The sequence below is a fragment of the Peromyscus maniculatus genome, chromosome 9, assembly GCF_049852395.1.
Source record: "Peromyscus maniculatus bairdii isolate BWxNUB_F1_BW_parent chromosome 9, HU_Pman_BW_mat_3.1, whole genome shotgun sequence".
Taxonomy (NCBI): domain Eukaryota; kingdom Metazoa; phylum Chordata; class Mammalia; order Rodentia; family Cricetidae; genus Peromyscus; species Peromyscus maniculatus.
In genome coordinates, this window is record NC_134860.1 from 27,469,255 (window position 1) to 27,487,263 (window position 18,009).

Below are 18,009 nucleotides of genomic sequence, written 5' to 3' on the forward strand. Positions count from 1 at the left end.
TGGTCGCCTACGAGGAAGGCGGGACAAAGCAGCGAAGGTAGGGAACACCTACATCTCTGGCCAGTTGCTCTTAGCGGGTCTCCAGGGGCTCTAACCCCCTACCGATTGGGCTCAGGTTACCAGAAAGAGACGCCGGCAGCGCGTTTTTAAAAAAAAAGACTTAGAGAGACATGGAGGGAGAGGAAAAACAAACAAAAAAGTCCTGGCCACTGTAATGTCTCAGGGACAGGTCAGAGAGGGAGTTAGGAAGTTAGGACGGGAGATCAAAAAAGGACACTGCTTGACAAAGACAAAGTGCTTACTGTAAACAGAGAGGACATTGGGCTCGTGACTGATCAAAAAAAGCCTCAAGGGTCTCGGAGACCTAAGCCAAGGGACCTCAATCTGGAAGATTGGGGAGGTCAAGGCCAGGAGACCCCCTCCCCCCGACCTAGGATAACTCTCAAGATTAGGGGGCAGCCAGTGACCTTCCTAGTGGACACCGGGGCTCAACATTCAGTCCTGACCCATACCGGAGGCTCTCTCAATGACCGCACAGCTTTGGTCCAGGGGGCCACAGGTAACAGGAGGTATCAAAGGACCACCGAGAAAAAGGTTCAGCTGACATCTGGACAGGACCCAAAGGGACCCCCCTACAAGTCCTAGCCCTTTGAACTGTTCGTGGACGAGAACTCAGGCTTTGCAAAAGGAATGCTGGTACAGAGATTGGGGCCATAAAAGCCCGGTAGCTGCAGGATGGCCCGCCCCCCTGTCTGCGTGGGGAAGCCGCTATTGCTGTTTTGCTCAAGGATGCAGGGAAACTGACTTTGGGACAGCCATTAACTGTGTTATCCTCCCATGCGGTAAAAGCTCTGGTCCAGCAGCCCTCAGATCGAATGGTGTGCAGACCAGTTGTCTCCCTCAACCCCGCAACCCTGCTGCCTGGTTCATGGATGGGAACAGCTTCCTCCAAGAAGGAGAACGGAGGGCCGGAGCAGCCGTCACCACCGAATCGGAGATAGTTTGGACCTCACCACTGCCACCTGGAACATCGGCCCAAAAGGCAGAGCTGATCGCGCTGACCCAGGCCCTCCGGATGGCGGAAGCCCGGAGGACCAGGAACTAACAAAAGAAAATGGGGGCGGAATGGAGCCCCGAGCGACAAGCTTACATCATAGATGGACAGAGGCCTTGCCTACCAAGAAAAAGACCGCTAACGTGGTAACCAAAAAACTCCTAGATGACATCTTTCCCAGGTATAGAATACCCCAGATATTGGGGTCAGACAATGGGCCCGCCTTCGTCTCCCAGGTAAGTCAGGAGGTGGCCAGGCTACGGGGGATCGATTGGAAACTTCATTGTGCATTCAGCCCCCAGAGCTCAGGACAGGTAAAACGTACAAATAAAACCATTAAGGAGACTTTAACCAAATTAACGCTTGCAACTGGCACTAGAGATTGGGTGCTCCTACTCCCCCTAGCCCTTTACCGAGCCCGGAACACTCCTGGGCCTCATGGCCTAACCCCGTTCGAGATCATGTATGGGGCTCCCCCACCAATTGTAAATTTCCTTTACTCTGATATCTCCTCTTTTGCCACTAGCCCTCCAACTGATGCAAAAGACGGTGTAAAAACCCCTGCCTGCCGGGAACAACTGAACCGCCCGGTGGTGCCTCACCCATTCAAGATTGGGGACTCTGTCTGGGTCCGACGCCATCAATCTAGGAACCTAGAGCCGAGGTTGACGGGACAGCGGCTTGGGTCCACACGTCGCATGTAAAGGCTGCCAAGGAACCCGACGAAGCTGAGGGCACCGAGACATCTAGTTCAACGCTCTCCAAACCCACTAAAGATAAAACTCACCCGGGGGTCCCCTTGATCCCCCTAATAGTCCTCCTGACATTGGGAGGGGCATCACCAGAGAGCCTGTTTCCCTGACGCTGGCCCTGTTACTGAAAAAAATTACCATGGGCGGAATAGCTGCTGGGGTAGATACAAGACTGCAGCCCTTATAGAGACCGGCCAATTCAGACAGCTCCAAGTAGCCATGCTCAACAAAAATGATTTAAAAGATAATTCCAAAGGTCACCATGGTTTACGACCCTTGTCTCCACCATTATGGGCCCCCTAATCGTCCTCCTGCTCATTTTATTGTTTGGGTCATACATCCTCAACAGATTGGTGCAATTCATCAAGGATAAGGTTTCTGTTGCCCAGGCTTTGATCCTAACCCAGCAATATCAGAGGCTCAGACAGTCAGAGATAGAGTTAACCCCTTATTCTCCATCCTAAAATGAAAGATTTCATTTGGTACAAAAGAAAATGGGGGAATGAAAGACCCCCGCTCCATTATGAGGACATGGGGCTTTGGGCCAATGAAATGCTCCCCCCCATAACTTAGCCTAAGAAACGCCATTCTGCAGGAATCAGAAAAACAGGAGTTCACAGCCATAGCCAGCTACCCGGCCTTGACAGAGATAGCTATGGCCAGCCTTAAAAAAGATAACTGTGGTCAGCAGCCTTGGGAGTAAGACAGTTGATATTTTATGGCGGGCCCCTGGCCTTGAAGAATAAACAGCTGGCCTGGACAAGGCCAAATCAGCCACACACATGCGACCCCAAGTTCACCCTGGCCTTCTTTGAAACAACCAATAGGGACCCTGTAACTATGCTTCTCGCTTCTGTAACCGCGCCTCTGCCCCTGGGATCCCATAAAAAGTCCCCCTTGCCCTAAGAAGGTGCGCAAGTCCTCCAAGAGACTTCGCCCCAGGTACCTGGTCTAAATAAACCCTCTTGCTTTTGCATCTGATCTGTGGTTTCGGTGTGTTCCTTGGGTTTGGGGTCTCTCCCGGAGAAAGATCTCAGCCGGGGGTCTTTCAAGTATACCTTCCGCCCTCCATAATACGGAGTGACCACGTTGGTCATTGGGTTCCCCTACACTATACTTTGATAGGGGATTCCTCAGAAACTGCAGCTGTCCCTTTGCTCAGGAACAAATGATAGCGATGGAGCCATTCTCAACTAGGGGTCACCTGCCCTGTAGAAGAACAGGAGAGCCTGCTGAATACAGTGCTGTTGGGTGACAAAACTTTCCCTGGGGAGACACAACACACACATTTGCTTCACCCATACAGGGAACAGATGCCACCAAAGCTCAACTTGGTGAACCAATGACTTTTATTGGGGTGACTTACAGGAACACGGGTGAGGGGTTACTTAATAGGAGCAAAGATGACTCACAGACAGCTGTATCACCAAAGCCCACCCCAGCATGGGTGACTTCCCACAAAGCTGAGAACCTGGAGCAGACTGCACAGCTTATAGACAACTCAACAGGTTGGAGAGTGTCCTCCAAGAGACTCAGTTGTTCTAAACCTCATCTGAGCAACTGGGCCAGTTTCTGTTTCTTCTAGGCAGCTTGTCTGATCTCAAGCGTCTTTGCAGATTGGCTTGTCTGAGAATCATCTTTACAGCTTTTACTATTTACTATGGCAGAGAGGGGCCTGGTAAATCTGGTCAGTTTCAGGAACTTCCTGAAACTATTTTGAGTTGTTTACCTATCCCACCACCACCCCCCAGGCTAGCTCATTCAGTAGAGCATAAGTTGTTTGCCTTCCAGTTTAAGGAGACTCCCTGCTGGATGAAATGTTTCAATCTTGAAGCAAACTGAGACAGCAGACCATGAACCCAAACTATTCCAGGCACCTTAATGGTTCACAGTGCCCCAGTCCAACTTCGGAGCTTATAAACCCAGGGAAGGTCAATTCCCACCTGACCTGTTAACCTTGCCAGGACACAGCTGGTCCAGGAACAGAGCCCAGTGTCTGGCTTCATCCACTATGACATCCTAACAGCAAGTACAGGAGTGTATTAACAACGGGACAAAAAAAAAATGTCAAACTTTAGTGTGCTAAATGCCAAAAGGGGCTTAATTTCTGGTGCTAAGACTGAAAACCAATACTAAGAAGTTAATCGACTAGACCCCACCAAGACACCAGATGGCCTGGGAAGCATTTGGGGATTTTTTTTTTTTTAGCTTACAGCCAACACACCCATCTGGTAGTGTATAGAAATTATGTTTTTCCTGAGATGGGAGAGAGGAAAAGAGAGAATATATCTAAATCCACCCATATAATTGAGGTTGATAAATAGGGTTCTGAAAGTGTAGGCAGAGAGGAAAGAAATATAAACACAGAGAGATAAAAGCATAATTTATCTGAACCATTAGAGTCAGCAGCGTCATATAAACTTTTTACTAGACAACTCCATGGCAAAAAATATAGGTTCAAATTGCTGAATCACTGTTCAGATGTAAATGGGATTCCTAAAACTTTTATGGGTTGTTAAAATTAGTTTACAACATAAAGTAAACAAGAAAAGGCAGCCATAAAGCCAAACTGGGGGGGGGGGGGCTTCCAAACACAGCATCTTCCTGGAGTCACACAACCCAAAGCTTCTAGAAATGATTGTGTTGATGAATGTCAACAGAAACCTGGCTATGTTTGATGATAAAATGTTCATTTAATCCAATTAAATGTTCACTCCAGTGTTGGAAACACATTTACTTCATGGGGAAAAAGGTTGCTAATGAGAGGTGCGTACACTCAAACACGGCCATCTTCCACACTAAGTCTTCACCCAAGATCCTCCACATTGCCTCACGGAAGCTACAAATGTATCCAAAGATTGGATGGGGATTGCATGCTAATAAAGGCAGGTGCCAATTTCCCTTTTCCTGGCCGTCTGAAGCATTCATGAGCCTTTTGTTTTATTGTTGTTGTTTTATTTGGTTGTTTTTTTTTTTTTTTTTTTTTTTTGGCTGTATCTCAACAGTTTAGTGCAGGACTCTCCACTATGCTTTTTGAACATGTCTTAACTTCACAAAAACCTTGTATTACATAATTCCATTGCTGATACTGGTGTGTGGTAACTGGATTCAGTAATGTTCAGTGAGCGTCTGATATTTTCAGGATTACAGGACATGGAGCCTCCACCCTTAATTGTCTTCCTTGACCCAGTTTTGTGATCTTTATGTGTTAGAAGATAGTTTCTCAGCAGCATGCCCTGCTGTGGTCCTCATACTTAGACTCCGCATTTGTATAGGGACAAAATAAATTAAAACAGAATTCTTCACTGTCTTAGTTAAGGTTTCTATTGCTGCAACAAAACACCACGACCAAAAGCAAGTTGGGAAGGAAAGGGTTTTTCAGCTTACACTTCCACATTGCTGTTTATCACCAAAGAAAGTCAGGACAGGAACTCAAGCAGGACAGGAACTCAAGCAGGGCAGAAGAGCTGGTGCAGATGCCATGGAGGGTGCTGCTTACTGGCTTGTTCATCATGGCTTGCTCAACCTGCTTTCTTCCACAACCCAGGACCACTAGGCCCAGGATGGCACCACTCACAATGGGCTGGGCCCTCTCCCACTGGTCACTAATTGAGAAAATGCCTAACAGCTGGATCTCATGGAGGCATTTCCTCAACTGAGACTCCTTCCTCTCTGATGACTCTAGCATGTGTCAAGTTGACACACAAAACCAGCCAGTACGTTCATTTTGGAAAGACCAGAAAAATAAAAGCCAGAGCAAAGTGAGAAACCAGAGATGTTCCATATTGTTTAGTAGCAACACTCACGATACACTTACTACAATTTTCAAGCTACCATTTGTAAAAGGTTGCCTGACGAGATAGGGTCTCACTCTGTGCCATGGGCTGGTAATGAATTTGCTCTCAGTTCCCTGCCTCCATTTCCCAAGTGCTGGGCCAAACCCAGCATAAAAGGAACTCTTCACTGTTCGGTTTTGGCAAGCCAAACAGCACATGGTGACAGAACAGACTTCAGGATGTAAGAAAAGGTCCAAACTCCAAACCTAGGCTCTACCAGTTCCATGCCCTCATCAGTCATGGCACTGTGGGAAAATACCAAAAATGTCCCTACCTGCCAGTCTATCTACCACTATGACATCCTCTTCATCTAGACAATATGACAATTCACTTCTAAGGGAGCCACAGGTGCACACAAAGCACTCAGCCTTCCTCAGCACAGCAAAGCTGCCTGCCATTCCACAGAACTCGAAGCCAGATGCTGCCAATATGAGGGTATCCAGAGGTTGGGTTGATGGGAACGTGATCTGGCCTCAAGGGTTGCTACCTCAAAAATGGTATTACAGTTTTCACAAAGGCAACTTCTCACGTGCTGAAATCAGACAGTTCTAAGGGCCATTTTACCTTTAGACATGTGACTAATAGAGCACATGAGTCTGCACATGGGAAGGAAGCTGTGTGTGTCAGCACAAATAACGGTCATCAGATGTCCAGGAAACCCCAAGAGTATTTACTCATATAATCTGATCCATACTTAAGCCTGGCAGAATGGCATTTTTGTAAACATTCAGTATAAATATGGCATTGAGGTCAGAGCCCCCTTGAGTTTGCCAGCCTACCTGTGTGTGCCTATACCTAACTAGATGCTGCCCATACCTGTCTGCCTAGCAGTCTTTGCCTGGAATGAATACAGCAGGTCTCTTGACATTTGCCACGAAAGGCAGCCCTTCTCAGAAGGATGCAGCAGTGTGGTACCATGTTGGAAGCAAAGGGCAGCCTTCACCAAATAACCACAGCCACTGACACGCTGACCTTAAACGCAGCCTCCAGACTTGCAAGAAGCAAATTGCTATTGTTAAAAACTTAGTTCTATCAGGTGTTCTCTTAAAGCAGCAGAAACAGCATGATGAGTCCAAAGTTGCCCCATGGTTATGTTTAACATTGGTAATCTAATCACCTATTAAAGTGAACACATTTTTATAACTGTTGTGTTTATGGCTTTTTTTTTTTTTTTTTTTTTTTTTTTTTTTTTTTTTTTTTTTGGTTTTTTCGAGACAGGGTTTCTCTGTGTAGCTTTGCGCCGTTTCCTGGAACTCACTTGGTAGTCCAGGCTGGCCTCGAACTCACAGAGATCCGCCTGGCTCTGCCTCCCGAGTGCTGGGATTAAAGGCGTGCGCCACCACCGCCCGGCGTGTTTATGGCTTTTTAAACAGGGTCTCCCTGTGTTGAAATCACTATGTGGCCTGGGCCAATCTCAAACTCTCAATCCTCCTGCTTCATCTAATGAGTGCTGGAATCATAATAGGTATGCACCCCCAAGCCTGGCAATACTTAACCTTAAGATTTGTTAAGGCATTTTAAGGAAAAGTCATTCACGCCTTGTTCTTTCATGTTAGAGTCTTTATATTGGCACTATACTAACCAGGCCCCACCACCATCTTACTCTTCCTGTGTGGATGCTGAAATACATCAGGAACACAGAAGACAGTCTCGTGGGGAACATAATGTTCAACCCCTCTCTCAGGAGTCTTCAGGTGCCAATCAAAGGGACGTTTGTTTAAGAAGTGAGTGTTCTGCAGCCAAGAGACAAAGGTGTAGGCACTTCCTGCGTGCATTAGCCAGGGAGCTGCTCCCACCCAACACCTTTCATTTAGTGGTTTCTAACGAGTGGTTTTGGATCAAGATGGAAGAACTGAACAGTCTGAAGGCAGGTAATTCTGTGACAAGGCTCTGTCACGTACCGGCTGGTTTTCATTCCCCTTTCTTGCGATGAACATGTAGACCCTGATAGGAACAAGTTAACTGTCGTGTCGCTGGAGACTGGAATTGTGCCTGAACACATGAAGGAATTCAATGAAAGAACACTTAACTTCTTTGAGGGTAGTGGGGGAATCCATGAAACTAGGGGTCCACCTGCAATGCAGCTCTGAGACCCTGTAAGTGGAACCAAACCTCATCCACAGTTAACATTAATTTCTCCTCCAGCATAGTCCACTAGCCTGACAATAGTTCCTCTGTTATGAAATAGCATCCACAGTTAACATTAATTTCTCCTCCAGCATAGTCCACTAGCCTGACAATAGTCCCTCTGTTATGATATTCCAGGTGATCACATGCAGGGTTCCTTTATACAAACTCCGAGTCCGGCTTACGAAGTTGTGAAGTACTTTGGGAATTCAGGTATGATAAAAGCAAGAGGGAAAACAACAGAAGCTCACAAACGGTTCCAAGAATGTACAAGTCAGTATTCAGGCTCTCCTGGGCCCACAGAGCCACAGTGAGAGTCACTTTACCAGGGAACATCTCCAGGCACTGAGGACACCCAACATTAAGGGCTGCCTTACCAATCTAATGATACTAGCTCCATAGGCAGTCAGGCTGGAGTTTCTAACTCTGCCCCTTACTGAGCTGAATGTATCTAAACTAGTTAATTATATACCCCGTGAATCCACTTTCTTCTCTAGAGAAATAACAGCATCAGACCTCCACTGAGGAGTCGTTAAGAAATTAGACAGTATGCACAAGGTGTTGAGTACAAAACTAAGGACGTTTGAAAGCTACAATTACTGTTTTGAGAAAACTAATCCAGACAAAGCAGTAAAAGAGACAAAATGAAAGACAAGGAGACCTGTTCATAAAACTGCCAATTCAATGGTCACATGCCTTTGGAATGGCAGCTTCCTATAAAGGGAGAAACAGACTTAGCATATGACCTAGCAATTCCACTCAAGAGTATCTATCTCAGATAAATGGAAATTTAAATTGACTCCAAAGCCTATACAAAATGTTTCTAGTAGCTCTGTAAGCAACCCAATTAGAAAAAACTAATGTCCTTCCAAAGCTTAGATTAGAAGTGAGGAGAGATACAGTTGTAAAGGAGAGACATGGGGTCTTCGTGGTTTCTCCTGATGTGGTGGAGGATGGATGCACAGATCTAAAGCTACATCTATATATAAACAGCATGGAAACATGTGTGCACATAGTGAACTAATGAAATCCAAATCAAGTCTGTGACTACAACACTGTTGATTCCCAGGTTCTAATATTATATTGAAATTACATCAATGAGGGGTTCAATCAGCAATGTATGGGACTTCCAGCACAAACCCAATGGGGGGAGGGTGTCCAACTGAAGTACTTCTGGATGTGTAATTCCACTGAGAGTTTCGGAGGAATGGGGTGAGTTCACTAACGAATCAGACACTGAGGAACAGAGAGATGGTGCAACGGTTAAGAACACTGGCTGTTCTTGCAGAGGACCCCGGTTGGATTCCTCCAGGAATCTGATGTCATCTTCTAGTCCTCATGGGCACCAGGCACTCACATGATGCACAGGCAAACATGTACGGAAACATGCACATAAACTAAAATTAAGTCTTGGCTCAACCATTAAAAGCACCTGTCATTCCTGCAGAGGACCCAGGTTCAGTTTCCAACATCACATGGCAACTACTAATCATCTGTAACTCCAGTTCCAACGGATCCAATGCCCTTTTTTGACCTCCACAGGCATTGCTTGCACATGATGCACAGATATACATACAGACAATACACCCACACACATAAAAAATAAAGAAATCATTTTTTAAATAATAAAATGAACCAGGCATAGTGGCACACACCTTTAATCCTAGCACTCAGAAAGCAGAGGCAGGCGGACCTCTGTGAGTTCACTAGACCACCCTGGTCTACAGAATGAGTTCCCCCAGAGCCAGAGCTACATACTACAACCCTGTCTTGGAATAATAATAATAAAATTATCTGCTTCATAGAACAAGAATAAGTTATATTTTAACCCAACTACTGCCACCGCTATATGAAGTGACATCTTTTCACAGGTATGTGTCTGCATAAAGCAGAATGAAATTTACAGCTCTTCACAAGGTAAATCAGGACTAGAAAGTCTGGAAATAGCAACTGACATTCTAGTGGCAACACAAGGAAACCAAGCCCTCCATAAAAGCAACAGACGGCTCAGCTACCAGGCTCACGGGGCAGGCAAGACCACGACCTGACAAAATTGGAGTCTAACTGAACCCACTTGCCTGTCCATCAGTAAAGTTTTACTGGAACACAGCAATGCTCAGTTTACATGACGTCCATGAGTGCTTTCACTCCAGTATCACTGGGTGTTTTCCAGCAGACTGCATATCCTACACCAAAAGTATTTACTGCCAGTCCCGTGGCAAAAACACTGCACAAGCCTGGGGCTACCAAGCTCAAATACCAGAGGAGTTGAAGGAGGCTCCTGCTCCTCTCAATGAGATGCAGCCACTGCCAAAATGCTTTGTCTCTCTTCCTAGGACCACAAACACGCCAATAATTCTGAAACTAGAGCAGATGCATGTGACTGGTGAAGAGCTATTCATTCGGCCAAAGACTTAGCTGCAAGGGAGGCTGAAAACCTGAACAACACACGGTCTACCAAATCCGCCAGGACTCAAAGCAGGCAAGAGCTAATGCAGAAAGAGGTTTCAGACAGTAGGGAGGCAAAGAAACCGCACAGAAAAGACATGGAGAGTGTGGTCACAGGTAATAACCATAACCCAAATGAGTTAGATATTGTTGTCTGTAGTTCCACTCAAACACGGAGTTTCCAGACAATTTGACCAGTATTAATCTTTGTCATTATTTGCTGTGCCCACTCTTCTATTGGTGGGCATCCATCTTCACTTCTCTGTCTCACCTTCTTACTATATATTTATCCCTGGGCTGGGAGTGCTTAGATTCCTTTCTAATGCTTAGTTTGCTAGGCCCGGAACATAGCCAATCAGAGACTCTTTAATTGTAGGCATTTTGATGAAGTTAATTTTAAAAGACAGATGCAGCCAGGCAGCCATAATGTACTAAGAAATTCCTATATAAGAAGACAGATTTTGTGAACCATAAAGCCACACCTTACTTTCTCACAGGATGCACTAATACAGATGTCTTGCCTGACCAACGTAAGAGGCAAAAAGTTCCATCAATTTGAAGTAACAAGACATAAAAATTTAAAAACAAAAAGAAAAAGAAAAAAGAAACCCGATGTTTCAGTTACCATATATCTAGGGATTCTCTCATTCTTAACATCTTCTTTAAATTTTAGAGTTCTACAACTCCTGGGTGTGTTGGATCACACTGCAGCACCCTGATGTGAGTCAAGGATTTTTGACTCACAGATTTATTCCAGCCAACAACCGCCAACATATTTCCAGCTGAGACACAAAACAACTGATTGGAGGGAGGAGACAAACAGAAAATGCATATCATTGTGCATATCCCATCATATCGGCTGGAGCTGAGTCCCAGGTCCAAGTTCAAGGCCCCTCAGCTGTCTTGAAAAATATAAGAACACTGGGCTTTTTTGCTGTGTGGTGTGTGTGTGTGTGTGTGTGTGTGTGTGTGTGTGTGTGTGTGTGTGTATGCGCGCGCGCACGCACGCGCGCGCAACTGTCCTGTGTCCATCCCTACAGCACTGTGCTTATAGACTTATGCCTGGCTACACCAGATTTTTGGGTGTTTGTTGTTACGGGAGGGAGGGAGGGAGGGAGGGAGGGAGGGAGGGAGGGAGGGAGGGAGGAGCAGAGCCCTAGGAAGTCAGGAAAGAGCATCCAACTCCTGGAACTGGAGTGGTGGGTGGTTGTAAGCCGCCACCTGAACGCTGAGAACCAACCCAGTTCCCTCCACAGAAGCAGTGAGTGCTCTTCACTGATGAGCCATCTCCCCAGCCCTCACACCCGTGTTTTCACCTGGGGGATGTGCTTTTAACTCAGCCACTCAGCTTGCAGAGTGAGTGCCCTCCCCCACTGAGCCTGCTCTCCAATCCTGACACTCTTCAGTTCTGCTCTGCTGCCTCAGGTTCTTCCCTAGCCTTGCTCCCTTTCACAAGGATCCAGTCTCCCCGTAGAGAAAACTGTCACCTAGCATCACACACCCTTGGTACATGGAAAGTGGAAGTTCTACACAGAGAGGTCACAACAGTTTCATAGGAAGATTTCTTGAGGCACCGAGAAAACAAAACCCAAACTTGTAGGAAATGACACTCAAAACCTAAAGTTAACTTCAGCACGTCTGCCAAAAATGATTTTTCCAGACCTGACAAGACAGAGGCCTGACACAGCAGGTGACGCCTCTTTAGCAGCTCCAAGAACTACAGGGCACATAATTAGCACCCAATTAGTTATTAATAACTTAATATTCACACATCTGCTGAAGCTCTCTGGTGCAGAGTAATTTCAATGTGATTACGATCGTCTCTGTTAGGGTAGGTGCTGTATAAATAATAAATTTGTTTCCAGAGCCTGGGGGAAGGAACATGAAAAACCAGAGAGCTCATCTGTCCCATCCTACAAAGGGTCACTGGGCAGGGGGAGCTAAATTCTACCACAGTTGCAAAACTTAATTTCAATGTAAATATCATAGTATATATTATAGTATACATCCATCTGACCATTCAACAGTGTCTGCTGGCTGTCAGCTACAGAGAAGCATCGTGCTGGATGGAGATACCTCAATATGCTTCTAATGAAACCAGGATATCAGCTAGGAACTGTGGAAAGGGTCAATAATCCTAGCATAGGGAGGCTGAAGCAAAAGGAACTTGAGTTCAAGGCCAGCCAAGACTGGAGTTGTAGCTTGGTATTTTTTAGTATGCAAAGCCCTGGGTTCATCCCCCTACACCACCCAATTTAAAAAATTTAAAAAGCTAGTATAACAATAACAATCATTTATAAAGATACTGTCACATGCCACTTAAGCTTCTAATCATTCTAAACATGTTTGTATATATTACTTCACTGCTTCATTTAAGACAAATGCCCTCACACTTTAAGGAAGATTCTAGTGTTCTCAATAACTTACAAATGGAGAAACCCAGGCAGGTACACATGTAATTAGCCAAATATGAAAACATTGTAAGGCACAGCCAGGACTCAAACTGAGTTCTCTCTACACTGACGCCTTTGTCCCTGAGCACCATGGACCTGTTAAGCTCTTGCCCCCAAGGACTCAGGTATGACCCCACATGGAGGGCTGGAGAGACCAGTTAGCAACTAACTGCTTACTGCTTTTGCAGAGAATTTAGTTCCCAACACGAGCAGTGGGCAGCTCACAACCACCTGTAACTCCAGCTTCTGGGAGTCCAATGTCTCCACAGGCAATTGCACTAATTCCCACACAGACACACACACACAAATAAAAACGTAAAAGATGCCCCCACATGGGTGGGTTTACAGAAGAGTGAGGTCCAAGTGCTGTCATGTGGCCAAACCTGGGTGAAAATCTTGCTTCATTGTTCACATCATAATCTTAGATAAGATACTGTTTCCATATCATATTGCCTCTCATTTTAAAACTACTAGATCGGTCTTCAAGTGCAATCTACCTGCTTCCAAACAAACACGCCACTCTGTTGGCACTAGCTGAGCACCCCTTGGCTGAAAGAATTAAGCAAGAAGAGATTCTGATTATGGACCTTTTCAGATCAAGGGATATTTGCATATACAGAAGGAGGTATGTGTGGGAAGGGACCCAAGTCTAAACTTGCAATGTGTTTCATACACACCGTAGACACAGAGCCTGAAGGTAATTTCATACAGCCCTTTCAGTGCACCTACATTTCAGCTGTGACCTATTACAAAGGGACGGGTGTGGAATTTTCCACTCACGGTGTCAAGCCAGCTCAGAAAGTTTCAGATTTTCAGATTTGAGAAGCTTGACTTCTACCAAACGCCCCTTATCCACACGGGGAGCCTGAGTCTTTTTGAGCACGTAGAAACACAAAGCAACAGCACCATGTCCATCTTTCAAGGATGGGACCGTCTCACAGTGTGAAGGAAAGGAGAGAGAAAACAGAACGGTCCTGTTGTGTTCAACACAAAGCACATTCTGTGACAGACCTACATTACACACCACAGCTGGCTTCACTCAAGCCGCCCAAACCAAAGCGGAACATTCCATGGCTCCTATTAAATTCTTTCCTGAGCGGGAAAGATAGCTAAGAGCTGGCCCCACAAGCATGAGGACCTGAGCTCAGATACCCAGAACCCAGGTAAAAGTGAGGTGCTGTATGAAAACTGATAATCCTAGCCATGGAGAGATGGGAGGTGTGGATCCCTGGAAGCTCAGTGGCTAGCAGCCTACAGGGTGAAGTTCCAGCCAATGAGGGAGGCTGTCTCCAACAGAAGATGGAAAAGCCCTAAGGCCCTCCTGGAAGTGGTCCTCTGACCTGCACTCACAGCATAGTGCTATGCACACTTGTAGACACACAAACAGACACGCCCTTGCACACATTCACATGCATACAAATCTCTTTCCCTAAATTTGCATGACCCACAATTCATTAGCATCTCCTGCCAGTTCACCCACAGCACCCCATGTTTACAAAGAACAATTTACCATCTCACTAGTAAACGGCAGAGCGGAAGTCAGGACTCAGGATTTCTAGTGTGATGAAAATGACTGATACGCACCTTAGCTTACAGATGCTTCACAGACACACACAAGAATGACAGAATCTTTGCTGCCATCTCTCCTAAAAATATTCCCTTGAAGATTTCAGGCTTCAAAGACAATTAAATGAAAATTTGTTAACATCTAGACATTTTTTTGAAGAATAAGAAATAACTGGAAATAAAGGCTAGAGCATTCTCTCAGGAGTTAAGAGCACACACTGCCCGTCCTGAGAACACTGGTTTGGCTCTCGGCATCTACATCGAGGCTCACAACCACCTCCAACTCCGGTGCCAAAAGATCCAATGCTCTCTTCTCTGGTCTCCATAGGCACCTGCATTCACATGCACAGACAGACACACACACACTGCATACACCATTAAAAATGAAAGAAAAAATTTTTTATTAAAAACAAGGCTTCAAGAAGCTTGAGAAGCAAATGAAATCCTTACAAGAAGAAGTGCGTGCAGGTCCTAAGTGAAGCATGAGCAAATGCTATCTCACACACTATATAAATAGAAACTTAGCACTTCCAAGGAATTTATTTTAAGGAAAGAAGGATATGCATTGAGATTTAGTTAGAAAGATTTCATCACAGAACTCATTATCGCATCCAAAACTGTAAGCACCATTTACTTAACAATAAGGAGCCAGCTAAGTAAAATCAGGGCACAAGCATTAAATCAACATTTCTCCACAGTCGCTTCTAAGGGTTTCAGAATAGCATTTAATGGCCTAAGACAGCTTTCAAAGTAAAGAGATCAATGCAACAATGGCAGACGACAAAAGCATAGAGCAGAATTCACTTCCACTTTAACAACAGGATGATCTGAACGCACACACACATTCAAGCAAGGTTCTCAAAAGCATTTACTTGACCTGTATCACACAGACCATGTGTGGTTTTATACAAGGAAAGCAATAAAGGCTTTGCTGCTGATATCTTGCCATATTTCCCTCTTTTAATTTTTGGTTACACAAAACTTCTAACATGTGTTATGAAAACTAGCTAAGAAGCCCAAGCCACGTCTTCACGAGCTGCCTCAGATGATAAACTCATGTCTGGTCCAGCTTCCCAACGCCTACCCACATGCTCCGATATTGTCTGAAGCAAACCTCAGATGCATTCATTCAGAAACATGTAAGAGACAGAAACTTTTAAAAAATAATGACATATAACTTTTGATACACTTTTTAAAACTGTCAACAGGTACTCTAATTAGGGTTCAGACCTCCAAACACAGGCTTTGCTCCCTTATTAGATCAGAGTGGAAGGGAGAACCAAATTGGTATGCTGGTTAACATTGCCAGACAACCTGACAGGGTCTAGAATCATCTAGAAGATAAGCCCTGGGCATGGCTGAAGGAAATACTGAGATCTGACTAATTGAGACGGGAAGATCGACCTTGAGGGCAGCATCATCCCACGGACTGGGGTCCTGAGAGTGTGAGCTGAGTGGCAGCACTCATATCAGTGTCCTGAGGGTGGACACAATGTCACCAAAAGCCTTGTATTCCTGCTGCCATGGCCTCCCTGTCACGATGGACATCCCTTCAACCCGTGAGGGAAGCAGAGCCTTCCTTCCTTGTCTGTTCCTTTGCTGCCCGAAGACAAGTCACTAACACAACAGGTCTGTCTCTAGAATCCTTTCACCTGTAGATTTCCTCTCCATTTCTCTTCCTCCTGTGGAACGTACAGGTTACAGTTACACAGTCTCCAGGCGGCGGCGAGTTACCATTCCCTTGCCTGTGATGGTTGTTTAAGGTGGTTCCTGCCCAGGTAACCTACACCTGACCAACAGGACTAGTTGGTTGGTTCTTGTACAGGAACTTCATGGAAACAGTCCTCTATTTCACCTCTTTGTTCTCCTGGTTACCTAGATTAGTTTCATTAAGGAAAACTCGTGCTCATCTTGGCTATTAAAAGCCAAGTTGTGCTTTTTTTGTTTGGTTTGGTTTTTATAGGAGGGGTGTGGCGAGGATGGAATCCAAGCCACACATACACTACAACTGAGGTATAACCCCATCTCCAAGAGCTATTATTACTTTCCTTGGGCATGGATTTTGTTATATTATACAGTCTGGCCTCAGATCCCCAATTCTCCTTTTAAGATTTCTGACACTTTGATCTGTCTATTTTGTGTACATGTATGTGAATGTGTGTGGTAGTGCATACTCCATGGTGCACCTGTAGAGGTCGGAGGACAACTTTCAGGACTCACTTCTCTCCTTCCACCACGTGGGTTCTGGGAACAGAACTCAGATCTTCAAGCCTGGAGGCAGGTACCTTTAATCCTGAGCCATCTCACCAGCCCAACTATTCCTTACTCTTCAAACACACAGATTTTACACATCAGAATTTCAAGTACACAAAGTATGACTAGAATCCACAACCAAAAACTTTATTATTTTCAAACAAGAAGATGCCCCCAAACGACATGGCCATCCCCAAATCTGCATCTTATTCAGGGCAGTGGTGGCAAGTTGCCTTGGGTTGTTCGCACTCCAGCTGGGGATCACACACACAGAGACAGAGGTCACGGGGTGGAAGAGGAGTGGGGGTGGGGAGGAGAGGGGAAGGGAGAAGGAGAGAGTGAGTTTGAGTGTGATGCAGCCCTCTCCTCAGCAGATGGTGGCTGGTACAACAGGTTACTTCTAATTTATTTCCAGAATGTCAGGAGACCCAGGATGCTTCCCAAGACCACAGTCAGGTGCCTGTGACCTGAGCCAAGCTGAGGGATGATCTGGGAAAGGTCCTCACATGGAGGCAGCAAAACAGTGCACGTGGGTAAACGCTATAGAACTGAAAACACCAGCCTGAACTCAACTGAATGACGCCTTTACAAATTGGAAGGAGGAAGGACCCAGGCGGAGAAGCCACACGCCCCAGTGCAGGGTCACAGCCCGTGGCTGAGAAAGACGGCTAGAGTGCCCAGCTAATGACTCGGGGTCGGTGCTTGGGCTTCTGCCGCAGAGCTGTGATTTTTATAAACGAAGAATGCAGCAGGATGAGAAGCGTGGAAACAGCAAGCTGTGCCAGAGCAAGCCGCTAGGGTCCGGACGCCTCTGGAGCTCCAGGTGCGAAGGCCAGCTAGGCCCTCCCTCTCCTGCCATCCAGGTCTCCTCAGAAGGCATTCATTAGCTAAATGTGCACCAGCCCACAGGAAAGGGACCCGGGCCATTAAATATAAATGCAAAACAAAATTAGAGCCATCCATTCTAAATCTCAGACTTCGGCAGCCAGCAAGGTTTACTTCCTGCTCTTCATTTCTCTAAACAGTATTACAGCCTGGAATGGCAGCCCCCACCCGCTAGATTTGGACAGACCCCTCCCAAACCACATAAAGAATTAGTGGGCTTTGTTTTAGGGTTTTAATCATTACCAGATTTCATCTGGGCATCGGCTGTCACTCTTAAACCTGGATTAAGAGTCTATCTCAGAACCAATGACCCATCTTCTATCTAAACAGAACCACAAGTCCATCTGCAGTGAGACAGAACACCACAAAGCTGTTAAGCCTTAAAGGAATGGAAAATGGCTACACAAATGACAGAAGAGCCAGCTCGGTGATTTCTCTTTAAAAATACACCCGTGAAAAGGATGAAAAAGAGGACAAAGAGAAACATGCACATGGAATTTCTCTCTCCTCTAGATGATTGAAGTGATAAGCTACTACACAAATGTCTCACACTGTAACTGCAGTTCATGGAACGACCATGCGCTAGGCTTTTCACCCTCCTGAGATCTGAAATCTGTCCTCAGGGCTGAGGCCAG

General features: G+C 45.7%; 2 protein-coding genes across 3 annotated transcripts in view; one reads left to right on the forward strand and one right to left on the reverse strand.

Moving 5' to 3' along the window:
* The window catches only part of LOC143267458 (uncharacterized), a 50,996-nt gene extending 48,209 nt beyond the window's left edge, over positions 1 to 2,787 (forward strand). The window contains exon 5 of the mRNA XM_076545546.1: positions 1,581 to 2,787. Coding sequence (XP_076401661.1) covers positions 1,581 to 1,609 — 29 coding nt within the window. The 3' untranslated portion in view covers positions 1,610 to 2,787. The remainder of the gene's footprint in view (positions 1 to 1,580) is intronic.
* Ptprg (protein tyrosine phosphatase receptor type G) overlaps positions 1 to 18,009 on the reverse strand; it is a 703,035-nt gene that overhangs the window by 607,553 nt on the left and 77,473 nt on the right. The window lies entirely within an intron of this gene.